Source organism: Canis aureus, chromosome 16 (assembly GCF_053574225.1).
Source record: "Canis aureus isolate CA01 chromosome 16, VMU_Caureus_v.1.0, whole genome shotgun sequence".
In the NCBI taxonomy this organism is placed as follows: Eukaryota; Metazoa; Chordata; class Mammalia; order Carnivora; family Canidae; genus Canis; species Canis aureus.
This window is the reverse complement of record NC_135626.1, coordinates 57,729,624-57,744,743: the sequence shown is the minus strand read 5'-3', so window position 1 is coordinate 57,744,743 and position 15,120 is coordinate 57,729,624. Positions and strand designations below refer to the sequence as shown.

The 15,120-nt window shown below is 55.2% G+C and overlaps 1 protein-coding gene across 5 annotated transcripts in view; it reads right to left on the bottom strand.

Moving 5' to 3' along the window:
* The window catches only part of SLC38A12 (solute carrier family 38 member 12), a 55,460-nt gene that overhangs the window by 8,821 nt on the left and 31,519 nt on the right, over positions 1–15,120 (bottom strand). For all 5 annotated transcript variants that reach the window (XM_077854154.1, XM_077854156.1, XM_077854152.1 and 2 more), the window contains one exon: positions 7,726–7,819. In XM_077854154.1, the coding sequence (XP_077710280.1) occupies positions 7,726–7,819 (94 nt within the window). The remainder of the gene's footprint in view (positions 1–7,725; positions 7,820–15,120) is intronic.

Sequence of the window (15,120 nt, the reverse complement as noted above, 5' to 3'; positions counted from 1 at the left end):
CTGCCTCCATTTTACCACCTTTAAAAATGGAGGTGATCACGGCACCTCGTGGAGGATGGGACAAGATGGTGCAGCGAAGCACTTGGGCGGAGCCTGGCCCAAGCCATCCCTTAGGAATGAGTCATTGTGGAAACCTTATCTCCCATCCTGAAAACCCTGGTCCTGCGCAGGTAGGAACCTGCCAGCCCTCAGTTTTCACCTGACTCCTTTTGCTCCAAGGAGGGGAACTGGGATCATACTAGGGGCCCCAGCTGCCCTGGCTAGGTCAGGTGCAGTCATCACCCTTCCAGGAATGCCCCTTGTCCTGGTCCTGGCATCAGACCTGGGCTGCTCACACCTGCTGTGAACGAAGCAGCTCCCTCTTGTTCCACCTAAGGCCACACAAGGACAATGTGTTCCCACCACTCTGTCATCTGGGGGGGACCCTGGGTGTGGGCTCTCTCCAAACGGGGCTGAGTGAAAAGGAGTTATGCTTGGATTTTGGGGGCTCACATTGGCCCATCCTACTTTGATCATCACCCTCCCACCTGAGCACAGGCTATGGGTTGGGTGGGGGCTCCTTTCACACCCCGAGAAGACAGGACATACTGACCTGTCATGCTGGAGGGAGTCCCCTTAGGGAAAAATGAGAAGTTCCCTCACAGATGTGCTTGTCTGCAAACGCATCTCGGGCCTGGGTTAGGTTTCATCTCAGGCCATAAGACATTCTGTTATTGCTGGCCTTACCTGGACAAATTCACGAGAAGTCACCTGTGTTTCTACTGAAGGGAGGGGATTCAAAGCCAATCTAACTACGTTGCCACACTGACTCAGCCCCTGTGGTTTCTGGAGGACTCCAGCCCTGTTGTCCTCATGGTCACTGTCATCGTCATCACGGGACCAGAGAGAAGGACGCCTGGATAATTAACTTATGGGGTCACACTCTGTGGCTAAGTATTTACCTCCAAAGGGGTACAGGCTCCTCAACTCCAGTGGTGCCAGGGCTGGTGGCTGACTCAGTCAGTAGAGCATGTGACTCTTGATCTCGGGGTTGTGAGTTTGATCCCATGTTAGGCATAGAGATTACTTAAGAAATATTTCTGAGAACTCAGAGCAAAGCTCCTTTTTCCAAGTATGCCAGAAAGAGGGGGCCGTGGGCAGAGTAGGTATTTGAGTCTCTAAAGCTATCAAATCTCAAGTAGGAAGTCAAGAGTTCTGGCTTTTCCATCGCTCCCCTTTCTACTCCCTCCAAGCACGGCAAGTGGCGCCTGGGAGGCAAGTGTCTCAATTTTTCATTCTTACGCTGTCAGAGCAAGCTCAGTTTGTAATGGCCGGAACAGTGAAGCCGTGGGGCCTCTGGCTAGTAGCCGACTAATCTCCTTCCAAAATTGCAAACATAAAACTTCGGCTCTGTCACCCTTCCTGAATGCTGCTCAGTCCTCTCCTCTTGTTGCGGACTGAATTATCTCTGTCTCTAATTCCTACGCGGAAGCCCTGGCACCCCTTGAGACTGCTTGGAGATGGAGCCTCTAAGGAAGTGACAAAGGTTCAATGAGGTCATAAGAGTCCTAATCTGACGGGATCCGCATTCTCCTAAGAGGAGTGAGAGGTGCCAGAGCTCTTGCCCCCCCACACACAGAGAAGAGCCTCTGTGAGGAAGAGCAAGAAGGTGGCCATCTACAAGACAGGAAGAGAGGCCTCCCCAGAAACCAACCCTGATCTTGGGTTTCTAATCTCCGGAACCGAGAAGATAAATCTCTACTGTTTAACCACCCAGCCTGCAGTATTCCATAATGCGGCCTGAGTCCACCGAGGCACCTCTTCTGCGTAGCTAGACGCACAGACAAACCAGGACGGAGAAAACGAGAAGTACTATGGTACCGGCGCTCGGCTTCCCCTGGTCAGCTGGGGCCCCACCAGCTCTGAGACATCTAGGGCTGCTTCTGACGCACGGCTGAGGTCACCCCGGCCCATACGAGGCCCAGTCTGCGCAGGAACACACCTGCAGCCACTGTCACTGGTCCAAGACCTCATCTTGCTGACCACAAGCTGGGCCTTACCTCCCTCCTCTTGCCAGTGTCCAGGCGGCTGGCCCACGACCCCCTGGGGTTGTCTGATGGACCGGCCAGCACGCGTCTCAGCCACATGCAGAGCAGAGCTGCTGACCACAAAGGCTGTTCACAGAAGCGGGGTGGCCGTGGGGTGGCCTTTACTTGGGGCACAGCATGGCTCCTGGGTCAGTCCCGTGAATGAGATGGGTAATCTGGTGGCATGGGGCTGGTTTTTCCAGCAAACTTTACCTGGGTGCCCACTCTGCCCTGAGAGCAGTAAGAGAGAAACTACATCCTCCCTTCCATTAAACTGTTAGCAGAAAGAACTTTTAGGAAACCAAGGATAAAGTCCAAAATGAAATATACACAGAAAGGTTTTCTTGGATTCCCTCCACTGGCTGAGGAACGAGGGGAAGCCACACACTCGATGGCCCAGGAGAGCCCTGGACAGGGGCCCAGAGAGAGGGTGGGTGGGGAGCGGGTGCTGACAGCGGGGTGGGGTAATGTTGAAGGTCGATGCTGGCTGGCTGGCTACTCAGAGGGGGCCACAGGACCCGCTTCCCAGCCCTCCAAGAAGCACCAGTGGAGAGGACAGCAGTGAGTGGTTGTGCAGGAATTCATGCACCAAGCTGGCATGTGGAGCCGACAGGATGTGGGGAACAGATGGCCCAGACAGAGATGACCCCTGGCTGCTGATGGTGACAGATAGAGCAGTCCCACCAAGAGACACTCAGCTGAAACAGTCATGGATCTGCAGGGGAGTCAGCCAAGCGGCCGCAGATAATCCTGGGGACAGGTAAAAGCAGAGCCCTTATGTTCCCAGGTGATGGTCTCCTCCTGGGGACCTTCTGCTTCTCGGGCCACCACCGCCGAGTCCCACCTCTCCCTGCTGGGTAGGTCTGGAAGACAAATCTGGGGCACTTGCTGGGGGGAGGAAGGGAAGGCTGGGCCGAGGAGCTTCATGAGGTTCAAGTTTGCCCACGGACGCTCGGAAAGGCTGGCGCCTGACCCACTTTGAGGGGAGCACAGAGAACGGGCGTGATGTGCGCTGCGCTGCTCTGAATACACAATCAGAGGAAGGAGCCCTGTGGGTCCTCGCCAGCCCAGACCAAGGAAGGCTGCCGTGCCTCAGAGCAGTCTTTATTAGAAAGAATCGGGTTTTTAATAACACCAAATGGGGCACCCCGAGCTGAGCCAGCTGTGTGTGTCCCCAACTGGGAGGTGTGTGTGGCGGAAGGTGGTAACGGGGGTGAAGTAATGACGTGGTTTCAGCCCCTCCTGCGGAAGGGCTCCCTGTGAGGCAGCCAGGTGGGGGCAGTCTACAGTTGTTTGCTTAGTGGTCTGAGGCTCAGACTCTGTGGCCACAGCTACGGGGCCTGTGTCTCTCCTGAGTGTCCCCGGCCTATTGACCACTTACGGAATGAGAACCAGGAACTAAAGAGGAAGCCCCAGGCCGTTCTGCGAGATGCACCTGCTTCTCATTTCTCTTTGGCTCAAGCTTCCTGGAAGGTGGTGAGGGTGGAGGCTGCTGGGGGCGCCGGGTGCCCTGGGGACCAGCCCTGGGAGGTGGGGCAGAGAGAAGGCTGACAGAGCCAACTGGCGATGCTTCAAGATCTCACTGCCAGAGCCATAGCTCCTTCTGGAGGTGGCCTGGGCCACCTCCCTCACAAACGTCCCTGATCTCAACGGCCAGCCCCAAGGGGGGCTCCTGCTGAGGCCATCCCCAGGACGTACCGGCCAACAGAGATGATGACGGCAGGGCTGCATATTGTGGCTACCACCTGAATGCTGACCCAGGGCCAGGTACAGTGCTAACAGCCCTTGCCACACGGTCTCGGATCCCATTTTAACTTCAGGGCTGCTCTGTGGTGAGGAGTCTTGCCTTGGCTGCTGCCGGGTAAGGAACCTGGCTGAGACAGGTTCAGGCCGTTGGTGCACACTGAGACCGAGTGGAAGGGAACACTGGGAGGAGGCGCCAGAACCAAAAGCCCTGGGCTCAGGAGCCTGCCACTAGCCCAGGGGTGAGTGATGGGACAGAAAGGACAGCTGCTCAGGAAGTCTGCTAAAGCCTCAACAATGGTCTCACCTGCCGACGGCACCTGGCACCCACCGTGTACTTGTCAACTCAGAGGCACCTGGTGTCCAGGTCTCCCAAGCTGACCAGCCTGGTCTGCCCAGAATTTATTTGGGGACCAAGAGATACATTAACACTGGCACTTGTCATACACGTTTCCACATTTTCCTGGACAGGTGGCTATTTGCAAAAGCCCATTCTGGCAGCATGAGGCGCTAATAACCGAAGGAGCACACCGAGGTGGCCACGAGCACCGGCCTAAAGGCTGCTTGGCGAGTCCCGAGCTCTGGGGCCCTGCTCGGGGAGGGGCTCCTGCAGCCTTCCCCAGCCTCATTTCAACAGATGGCAGAACAAATTCCTAATTAAGCACAAGAAAGTTTCCGGCTCAGCACATTTATTTATGATTTTCCGGTCCCTTTGGTGCTCATTCTTCCCTTTTGTCTTCCTAGAACCCAAGTCGGCTTATTGCCACCCTGCGCTCCCGCTCGGCTCTCTTGGACAGTCTGGGCCCTAATCTGGGGAGAAGGAAGGGGTAGGGTGTGCGGGAGTGTGGGAAAGGAGGGAGGGTCAGGGGGGGACACGGCCACACAGCTGCTTCTCAGAAGCAAGATGAAAAGGAGTTTGTTGCAAATTGACAACTTGGCACAGACTTGAGAGGACAAACGGGCTTTGGTGCTCGCTGCTTTGGAAGGTTCTAGAAGAACCTCTCTGGGGAGAGACCTCCTTCGCAAACATACTGTGGGCAGACCCTGGTCCTTCCTGCAGCAAGGCCGCCTGTTGGCTGGTGCTTGGCGGCTCCCTGGGACTCCTCCATCCCTGTCCCCTGGCCCCGTCCTTGGCTCCCAGCGCTGTGTGGCTGCTCGGGCTACGTGGGGCCAGGATGAGGGAAATCCCTCCCACCAGACCCACGGAGGAAAGGGCCCAGGTGGCTCTGATGCCCCTGGCTGGGAACTGAACCCTAGGCTTACCTACAGTCCAGTTTATTTAACTGGGCATTTTCTCTTTTGCTTCAGAGGGCTTTGTGTCACAGAGAGGTTAGCTTTCCAAGGGCAGGGTATGAACCTGTCTGGGAGAAGAATGACTACAGCTGCATGGTCACCCAGAACACTCTGGAGAACAGGTGTGTGGAGAGTCCAGTGTCATTTGATCCTCTCTCAGATCGAAGGGAGAAATGAGGCAGACGACTTGCAGTGACAACAGTGTCACCATGTGAAAACATGAGCGTGGGTGACCTTCATGTGCTGTTCTTTCCTCAGGCCCTTGCTGCTGTCAAGCACCCCTCCCAAGGCCACTGCCACCTCGCTCTGCTGCACTGCAAGGGGCCACCTCGCAGGTCCTAAGAGCCTCAGGGAGGTAGACACAGTCCACACTGCAGTCCCCGGGGCTAACTAGCCTTGCTGGCCTGCACAAGGGGACTCTGGTTGGGAAAAGGGGAGGCAATATGGGGTCACAAGGGAGCAGGATGGTACTACTCTGAGAGGAGAGGGGGCAAGGGGTGCTCTGAGATGCTCTTGAGGCCCCCGGGGGCCTGCCTGCTGGAAGCTCAGTGCCTTCTCTGCAGGTGGGAGCTGAGTCTGGGGGGCATCTCCTACCCTGTCCTGAGACAATCACTCTTTATTTACCACCAGCCTCCTCCCCTCCTTAACAATCTCCCCCTTTAAATGAATGTACTGCTCACCCAACGCGAGGACTTGGTCACGCTCCACCTCAACAAGCTCAGGGATTCACAGAAACCATTAACCGTCATGATCTGGGCAGCCCTCTCGTGGGCTGACGAGGGGATCCATCATGCCGGCTAACGCATAGGAGCCCTCCACCTCTCCCCACCCTGCTCCTGCCCTCCCCGTGAGGACTTCTGATGTGGCAGGTCAAGGACAGCTGTCCTGAGTGGGGGAGGGGCAAGGCTCTCAGGACTTTGGGGACTGGCTGTTGGGAGCAGAGGAATAGTGACAAGAGGGGGGCCAGGAGGAGACGAGGGAGCGTATTTTTCTCTGAGTGCTGCTTTACTGAGAAAACTTTTCCTTCTGAAGGTCACAAGGGCTTTCACCTACTTCTTATAAGCAGACTTATAAGGAGAAGGATGGACAGCAGGGATTGTGATCCCTGCTGATCCCAACCTGGGGATGTAAGTCATCCTGGCACCCAAAGGGGCTCCACTGCAGCACCTTTTCTGTTGATGCCAGTGTGATCTTTGTGTTCTAAGTAATGAGTTTTCATTTTTTCCCAGGTGGTCGTATTACTTTAACCTGGGGCTTTGATACATGTGAATAAAATTTGCAAAGAGCACCGTGTAGGTGCATATAGGACTGGACCAGCTGAGTGGGGTAGACCAGGAATCCTGCTCCATCCGGGCATTGGACAAGTGACCTCCTGCTCCCTCGACTTGGCTGGGTGAGGAAGGACAGGTTTATCATGTTACAGAGGCCCCAAAAGCTAACTAAGCAGATGACTCAGGCTTGCTCTTAATTCCTTGCAAGGAAGGACCAAGGTGGAAAGAAGTCACAGGCTGCCAAGTCGGGCTCAAGACAAGACAGGACTTCCAGTGACGACAACATCCCTTCAGAGCGGAGCAGGGGCCACCCTGTGCGCGTGCCCGTGGAGCCTGCCCTTGTGGGGTGAGGACTACACTGGATGGCCGCCATGGTCCCTCCCAACTGAAGATACCAGGAACCCCGTGATGCAGCGACTCCTTATACTGGGCTTCTGTAATCCTGAGCAGGATGTGCCAGAAAAGCCGGAAATCATTTTTATCAGAAGCTGTGCTCGTCATGATCTAGTGCTGAGTGCTGGCGTGGAGGAGCAAGGTGCGCGCTGAATCCTGATGAGGGGCGATGATGGGGCAGATGCAAAGGCAAAAGGAGATAGAGAAGAGGGCCAGGAGGGAGGCGTCCCAACCCTGGGCTCCTCAGGAACCTCTGTGCTGGGGCCGGCGAGGGGCTGGAAACTGGGCAGACTCCCTCTGCCAGCCTCTCAACCAGAACAGCAACGGTATTCTTTGCTTTTAGACCCAAACACGGAATACAAATGATCCCAGAGCATGTGCTGGCCAATAGGGACCCCGCACCCTCCTGCCCTGGGCCTAGGGGTCTCAGCAGCCGGAACCTTCTGGGACAGTGCGACGGAATGAATGGGCTCCCTACCACAAACCTGCTTTAGGCGGAGAGACCCCCCCAAACACCCCTGAGGATGACGGTGCTCTGGCTCAGTAGGGCATCAGGCAGTCAGAAGGCATTGTGGAGAGGGTGTCTCTTCATGCCCCACGGGCCAGGAACGCGGAGGCGGTTGCCACAGCCCGCTGGGTTTTATGGCTGTGCCACACAGGGCACCCACAAGAAGGCAGAGCAGAGCCCGACCTGGGCCTTCAGGGGTCAGCTGGCCCAGCGGGGGCGGGGGGGGGGGAGTAGGGGCATGTGAAGACAGTTGGGCCTAGCTCTGGCTCCATGCACTCTACGTGATCTTTACTGCAGTAAAAAAGCAGACAGAGCCCCTGCCCCTCTTGGCTTTCGGGAATCCACGGAACCCCCGCCACATTCTAGCTATGCCGAGTGCACACAGCCGTCTTGGAAAAGGTGAGGAAGGGACCAGGGGACAAAGGGCAGACTCGAGACGTCTCTCACTCACCAACCCATCTCATCAGGGAGGTCAGGATCTGCAGGTACTTGGTCTTCTGGACGTCAAAGAAGGTGAAGGGTCCAAGGAGAAGAGTGAAGACAGCCTGGGTGACAGAAACAAGGGTGAGGGGGTGCCGGGGCTGGGCGTACACAGCACACACCGCGTGTGTGGGGAGAACACGCCATCCACGCAGCCTCTGCCCGCAGCGGCTGGTCCTAACTGTGCTGTGCACCTTGACTGGCAGAGGCTCCCCAGGGGCAAACATCATGTGGGGAGCTCCTTGGGGTGCAGGAGAAATCCAAAGCCGTGCTTCGTAGCTGCTCCTCATGCCCCTGGTCCTGAGACAACTTTCTGGGCCAGCCCCAGTCAACACTCCAGGGACATCGCCTGCTACTTCTCTTCACCAAATGCTAAGGGTTCCCAGGCCCGGCACAGAGCTGGTCACGAGCCCCAATTAGGAGGTAATCAGCAGGAAGATGAGGATCTAAGAGGAACCCAGGCGCGCCCAGTGCCCCGACAACACAGGGCAGTGGAGAGATCACTGCTGTGCTCCAGCGTTCAGAGAGGATCAGTCGGGATGTCGTTAATCAGCAATGTTTAGGACTTGAGGAGGGTAGGCCTGGAGAGCCAGCGGCTCTAGGCTTCCAGGGCAAACCTCGCAGAGGACTATCCTGAACCAAGAAGAGAAGGGGCTGCAGCCAGGAAAAGTGGGAGCTGAGTTTGGGGCTCAGTGCTCTTCCCTTTGGAGAACAGGAAAAACTAAGTGTTTACTTAGGGAAAATAAAGATTCAAACCCTATCTTAGAAAACCAGTCTGTGGGGAATCTGAACCCTCTCTGCAAAGGAATATGGGGGTGAACCTGGCACAGCAGAGCTGGGCTGGGGGCTAAGGGGAGGTTAGGATTTCCATGCCAAATTGGCTGCTCAGGGAGCAGAGGAATTAAAAGCTGCTGGTTGGCGTTAGGATGATGGTACCATTTCCAATCTGCCACTCGGAAGCAGCAGAGGCAACAGACCTTATTAACATTTACACTGCGCCATTTTATCACGTTAATGCTGATGACACTCGCCAGAGGTGCAGCAGGCGGCGGAGGCCTGAATGTGGGGAGCAGGGCCCACTATGGGGAGTCGGGCTCTGGCCCTGTGATCTGGGGAGGAGGCATCACAGCTGCTCAGCTTGGCGGCCAGTCCCCCGCTCCCTGGCTCCCCCGTGATAGGGTGACAGGCAGGCTGTGCCCATCCCTTCCCTGCCCCCATCCACAAGGAGAGTGGGAAGTGGGAGAAGCTGTGATCTCTTATCCAAGTCCATTATCACTGTGAGGATGACACCAAAGACTAAAGCACCGCTTAAGGAGAAGGCTCTAATTAGCTGGGGGCCAAGGCCTCCAGGCAGGCTCCAGGGCTGGGAGGCTTCTGGAAACAGTTTTCTGCTGGGGGCCTGGAACCAGCAATCCTTTAATCAGGAGGGGAAGTGCCATTAAGCTAGGGGTGCTGGGGGCGGGGTGTGTGTGTGTGTGTGTGTAGAGAAGAGGGGCAGGGGAGACCGTATCCCCTGCAGGCCAGACTCAGTGAGGCAGAGTCAGCAGCTCCATACAGCAAGCCAGCACGTAGCACCATCAGCCTGTCCTTAAGGAAAAGAACCACTTTAGGGAAACTTCGACAGATTTCTTTCTTGAAGGGTTAGAGAGGAAGAGGTCTTAGGGAAGAATACATACACAGCCACTTGCCACAGATGTTTCCAAATTACCGTGGCTTGCTCGGAACTGGACTCCTGATGTGTGGGCAAGTGTGGGTGCTTCCCCTCCAATCTGCATGCCCACTGTGCACGCTGGATGGTTTCTTAGGGGCAGCGTATGTGGGAGGTTGGAGCTCATCTTTGAAGCCTAAAGACGGTTTTCAGAAGGTTCTACTATGTAAAACCAAGGCTGGGGGTTGGGGGGTGGGTGGTGATACAGCAGAATCAGCCCTGAAGGGAGGCAGGGAATCGTGCTACTCTAGTAGCCTGCCAGGTCCTTTTCCAGATGCCAGATCCATCTTCATCCTCCTCCCCAGCAGCTGTTTACCAAGATCTTTCACACAAGAGGACACATTTTATAAAACCCTGTAGGGGTGGGATCCCAACCCCCAAGAACTTCCCTCTTTTTAAAGACACTAACCATACAAGCACATCTGAGAAAGGTCGAGTAAGAAGTGTATGTGAGATGCCATCTGAGTGGTGGGGAACAGGAGTGGAGAGGGGCTCAGGAGTCTCCAAAACTGCTCGGCCCTCCCATGTCCTGTTCTAGGGACGGCAGTGGGGACTGGCAGCGGAGGGCTCTTTTGGAAGATTCAGGCAACAGCTATGACACCCACAGCGGGATGGTGGCCAGAATATAGTTTTAATGCTCAGGAGTGCAGACTGACCACATCACTCCAGAAGCGGGGAGTGCAGGGCCTGCCTGGTCAGAGCAAATGCGCACACACTGCCAAACAGCAGCCCTTGCACGGCTGCTAGCTCACACACTGGAGGGAGCCCAGACCAAGATACACAGCACAGGCTGGGGCTAATTAAGGAACAGGTGTCCTCTGCAAATTAGTTAGAGCCAGACTCGGCGCCCGCAGGGGCCAGCATCCAGAGCCGGAAAGGACGCCGTGGTGTGGCTGCCAGGTCTCTGGGAAGTAAGGGGGCATGGGAGGAGAAACAGCCCCCATGTTCCCATGGTCTAGTGGGGATGGAGTTCATCTTTGAATGCTGAACAGCCAAGCGTGGCACCTTCTGTTTTCCCTTTCCTTTTTCAAAAAGAAGAGATAAAAAGCCAAGAGACAGCCTATCCTCTTGGGTCTTCTCGTCTAGCCTATATGACATTATAAATTAGCTGGCTCCTGAGCAATGGTCCAACCCCCAAATGCCATTGATCAGTTCAGACTCAGCCTCTGTTCAAGGACTCTTGGAGCCCAACTCATTACAGGAGGCAGGGACAGCAACTGTGCAGCCAAACGGGTTCCGGAAAAAAAAAAAAAAGAGAAAGAAGTAAGGAACGATTCTTTGGTTTCTAATGCAATCTTCAAATTGGTCACTGGGAATGAATGATGTTTGAGACAGACCCGGGAGGGTGCAAATGGGGCCGCTCAGGTCTCTTCTCGGGTCAGTGAGTTTAAATGTGCACCAAAGGCCCCATGGCAACCTTGCCAGTCTTGGTGGACACAAGGCAGCTCACATTGCTAAGGCACTGCCAGCAAGGCCTGGGCACAGCTTTTACAGTGTCCTGGTGGCACTCCGAACTTAACGCGGCGTCTCCAGTGCCATCCAGCTGCTTCTCTTCTGTATCCCAGGCAGGTTAGGCACACTGTTCACCTCCAGCTGCTCTGGCTCTGAACTCCCAACCACCTCGGACTCCTTTCTCACTCTCTGTACTAGTATCTGTGACTGCAGTAACCTGGTGGCTTAAAACCACAGAAATATATTTCTCACGGTGCTGGAGGGGAAATGGAGCACACAGCATGGGCTCCTGACCTTGCCTGGCTGGGGCTGTGCTGGGGTCACTCAGGGGAACATCACAGAGAAAGAGATACCTCAGGTGAGAGCAATCAGGTAGGCCAAGAGCTGGGGAGGGTTCAGGACTGCCCCATGGGGGCTCTGTCCTGCTCCCTTTGCCCCTGTCCTCTCTTTCCTGGGCCCAGAGCCAGCTGGTCCCAGTGTTGTTTCCCACACACCACCCCAGCCTCCAACCTGTGTCTTTCTTGTTCAATTCTCAAAGGCTTGTCACTTCAGAAATGACAAAGTCCACTGGCCCATGACCTGGTTCCAGCCACCTTTTTCAACCCTGCCCTTGAAGACAGCACCCCCCATAACCTACTCTCCAGCAGCCCTGGCCTGTGAGTTCCTGATATTGCCCAAAGCCTTCTTACCACTGGGCCTTTGCTTGGCAAGCTCTATTTCTGTTGGCCGAAGTTCTGCTACCAATCCCACTCCCAATCTCCTGTACCCAATTGTTCTCTTCCACTTCTCCTCCCTGGAATCATTCGTGCGTCTTCCAGGAGCCCTCAGTGGCTCCGCATGGGCAGCGGCTGCAGCTCCCGTCCATCTGTGTTCCCACAGTGCCGGAAACAGTGCCCCCCCACTGTAGGGCTGTCCCAACCCCAAACGCCCCGGAGGATAGGAGGAGGCACATTTCTGCCAGAAATGAGACCCAAGGACAAGGGAATAGGGTCCCAGCCCTCTGCCTGCCTGAGGCAGGAAGGGAATCCCCTCCTCAAAATCAGTCTGAGAGATGTGGGAAAGGGGGGTGAGGGGCTGTATGTGGGCATTCCCGGGATAGAACGGTGGCTTTGCTGAGATCCCCAAGGGCAGAGGTGCGTGTCCACATGGTGGCTGGCATTGGGAAGCCGAAGGCTTACCCCCTAACTCAAGCTGCCACTTGACTCTTGGGTGCTGTGTGAGCAGCCAGTCACCAACTGTGGAATGGGAGAAACACCTGCTACTTAAGAGAATGGAACTTTGCCCCAGAAAGTCTTGAGTCTGAGCTGCTGAGGGGGAGCCACACTCACTACCTGCCTCCATCTTCTCGAGCTTTAAGCCCACAACCCACCACGCTCACAGAGCAAAGGTTCCCTCCAATGCCACTCCACCTTGCTTCAGCCACAAAACGAGCCCAGGCTTGGCTGCAGGCTACACCCTGCGTCGAGGGTACAGAATGGGGAAGCAGGAGCCTGTGGGTCGACACGGGACCACAAAAACACTCAACGCCCATCTTCCCATTTCCCAAATTTCTCTGCAAGGTTAGCTGGTCAGAGAAACAACATGGAAACTTAAAGCTGCTGCTGAGCCTAAACTAAACTCCAGCGGGACAACAGGTTGCAGAGTCTCTGGGTCCCACCCCCTGCCCTCCTTGGCTCAGTGAGCTTGTCACTCCCCTTCCTGCTGTCGATCCCTCCTGCACGTGGCTGTCTTCTGTTCCGTCACATCCACCCCAACCCTGTCTTCCTGCTGCTGGTCCTGTCAACCACGGCCTCACGTCCTCGCTGTCCTGGGGGAACATCACTGTCCAATGCTGCAGGACCCCATGCTCACAAGTGCAGTTTTGTATCATGTTCTTGGCCATCAGTGAGGCCACCAGGCAGGTGACGATGCTTCATTTTAGTGATGAGGGGCCTCAGGGACCAGGGAGGTGTGTAAGAAAGTGGCGGAGGGGGAGTAGGAGTCTCCTGACCCCATCCTTCTGACCACAGCGATCTCTGCACGCTGCATCCTATTAGCTGTCTCCCCAACACCTCCTCTCTCCACATCACACTGCTGCTCAGCCTCATGCCTTTACCCTTGTGATTCCACCTGCTGGCACAGAGTTTCGCTCTCTACCTCCCTTACTCCGGTCCCCTTCGAAGCTCTGCTCGGGTAAAGTCTCTGCACAGTGCTCCTTTCTGGGGCTCTTGATTGGATCACCAAATACAGTTGGTACCATGTTACCTAATTCTGGTAGGTTCTGAGTTGCTCCTTTCTCATGGGTTGATTTTGTACATGCCCCCTCACCCCGTGGAGTATGAGCTGCATGATGGCAGGGATTGCATTCTTGTTCGCCACAACACCCAGGAAGGCTTGGCGCATGTGAGATGCTCAATGAGCACCTGCAGAATACAGTGAATTTGGTGGAGAAAGGGTGGGGCAACCCCAGTCTTGCTGACTTGCCTTGTACCCTCTACCTGTCCCTCCTGCCGCGGGCAGCATCTGAGCTGGCAAAGCGCACAGGTAGGCAAGTCACCCGCTCTGCCCGAGAGCGGTTCACTGTGTCAGGAAAAAGCCTTTCTTCCTCAAACTGTTGTGAAATCAACATGCTTTGGTTTAGAAAGAGCAAATTGAAATAGCATTTGCTCTGAGCGGACCCCCTGGTTTCAGGAGACAATGATATTCAGCTCTAATAAGGAGAAAAGGCCCCTCCGCGAAGAGCCCGGGGCTCTTGGCTGCCTTCCATCAGCCTCGTCTCCCGGGAACCCAGCAAGGAAGGGGCTTGGACCACTGTGAAGGGGCTGTGACCACTCCGTGTACCTGCCTGGCCCCCAGGAGGGGTGATGTCTTAGAAGAAACCTAGTATCAAGAACATAAAGGTCAAAGAAAAAAAAAAACAACCTAAAGGTCTTCAAAGAAGTGACTCTTCCCATGCCTCCCTCTGGGAGACCGTGGATCCACAGTTCCCAGTCATAAACTAGCCACTCCACCAGTTCTTCTCTCACAAAACAAAATTAAAGCCCCAAATCCTGTTTGCTGTCATCTCTTCTGCTGGGAAGAGGTGCAGTGGATTGCAGCTTCTAATTAGAACTTAAACTTGGGGGAAATGCAACAAGACCCCTAGTCCATCTCACCTTCCTCAAAAAGGAGCAAGAGCAGGGTAGGGTGGAGGGGGAGGGGGGGAGAGAGAGAGAGAGAGAGAGAGAGAGAGAGAGAGAACACATGCCTGCTGTTCATGGAGGAAAGGGACAGCCACCATACAGAACAAATGTCCTAAGAACCTCTGAGCCAGTACACAGGACAAAGACTGATACACCAATTACCTCCTGCAACCAGGGACAGTGAGGAAAACTAGCAGAGAAGCAGACAGCTAGGTGACTGTCCACCCAGCCAGGGAGGTTCTCTCGAGGCTCTGTCCCCCAACCTAGACAGAAGCCAAGGGGCAGCATCCCAGGGGGACGAAGGCCAAACAGTCCAGGAAGCCAGCAGTGGCCAGCGAAAGCACAAAGGTGATGCTTCTGTGGTGTTCTCTGGCTCCTGAGGCTGGAGAAAGAAGGAAGTGACACTCTGCTTGGCTGACGCTACTATGAATATGGACGAGGTGGGGGGCCGGGGGACCTGCTAGATGGCTAGTTCCTAGAATGCCTGATTTATTTAGTTCCTCTAAAAATGAGGGCTTTGGGCTCATCTGTTTGTGGCTCCCACAGCGCAGCAAGATGGAGCTTCCAAGAGACCAGGATCCAGCCATTAGCAGCTGCCTCTGCATGCCACCCATCAGCTGCCAGTGTCAACACAAAAGGCAAGCGGATCCACTCAGAGCCTTCCTGGTCTAGGGTTTGGGGTAGGGTAGGGGGCTTGATTTCCCTATTAACTTAGCAGGAATGACGAAGTAACAAGTCTCAGAAAGTGGAATGGTGACATACTATCTGATCTATCCTAAACACGCAGGGGTCCCCAGGGGCCGACTATGGAATATGAGGTTCTGGCCATTGCAGGGCTCAGGGCTGCTGGTTCAGGCAAAGGTGGGGATGTGCGGATGGTGTAGCTGAGCTCTGGACAGTTCTGGAGGCTATCTCAAGTGACAAAGACAATGAGCGCCTAGATTACAGGGCTGTCCTCATTCCAGGGTGCCAGGGGTTAAGAGTTAATTGGGGTTAATAACAACCCAGCATGAACCCATCCCTAAACGGGAACTGAACTTTCAAG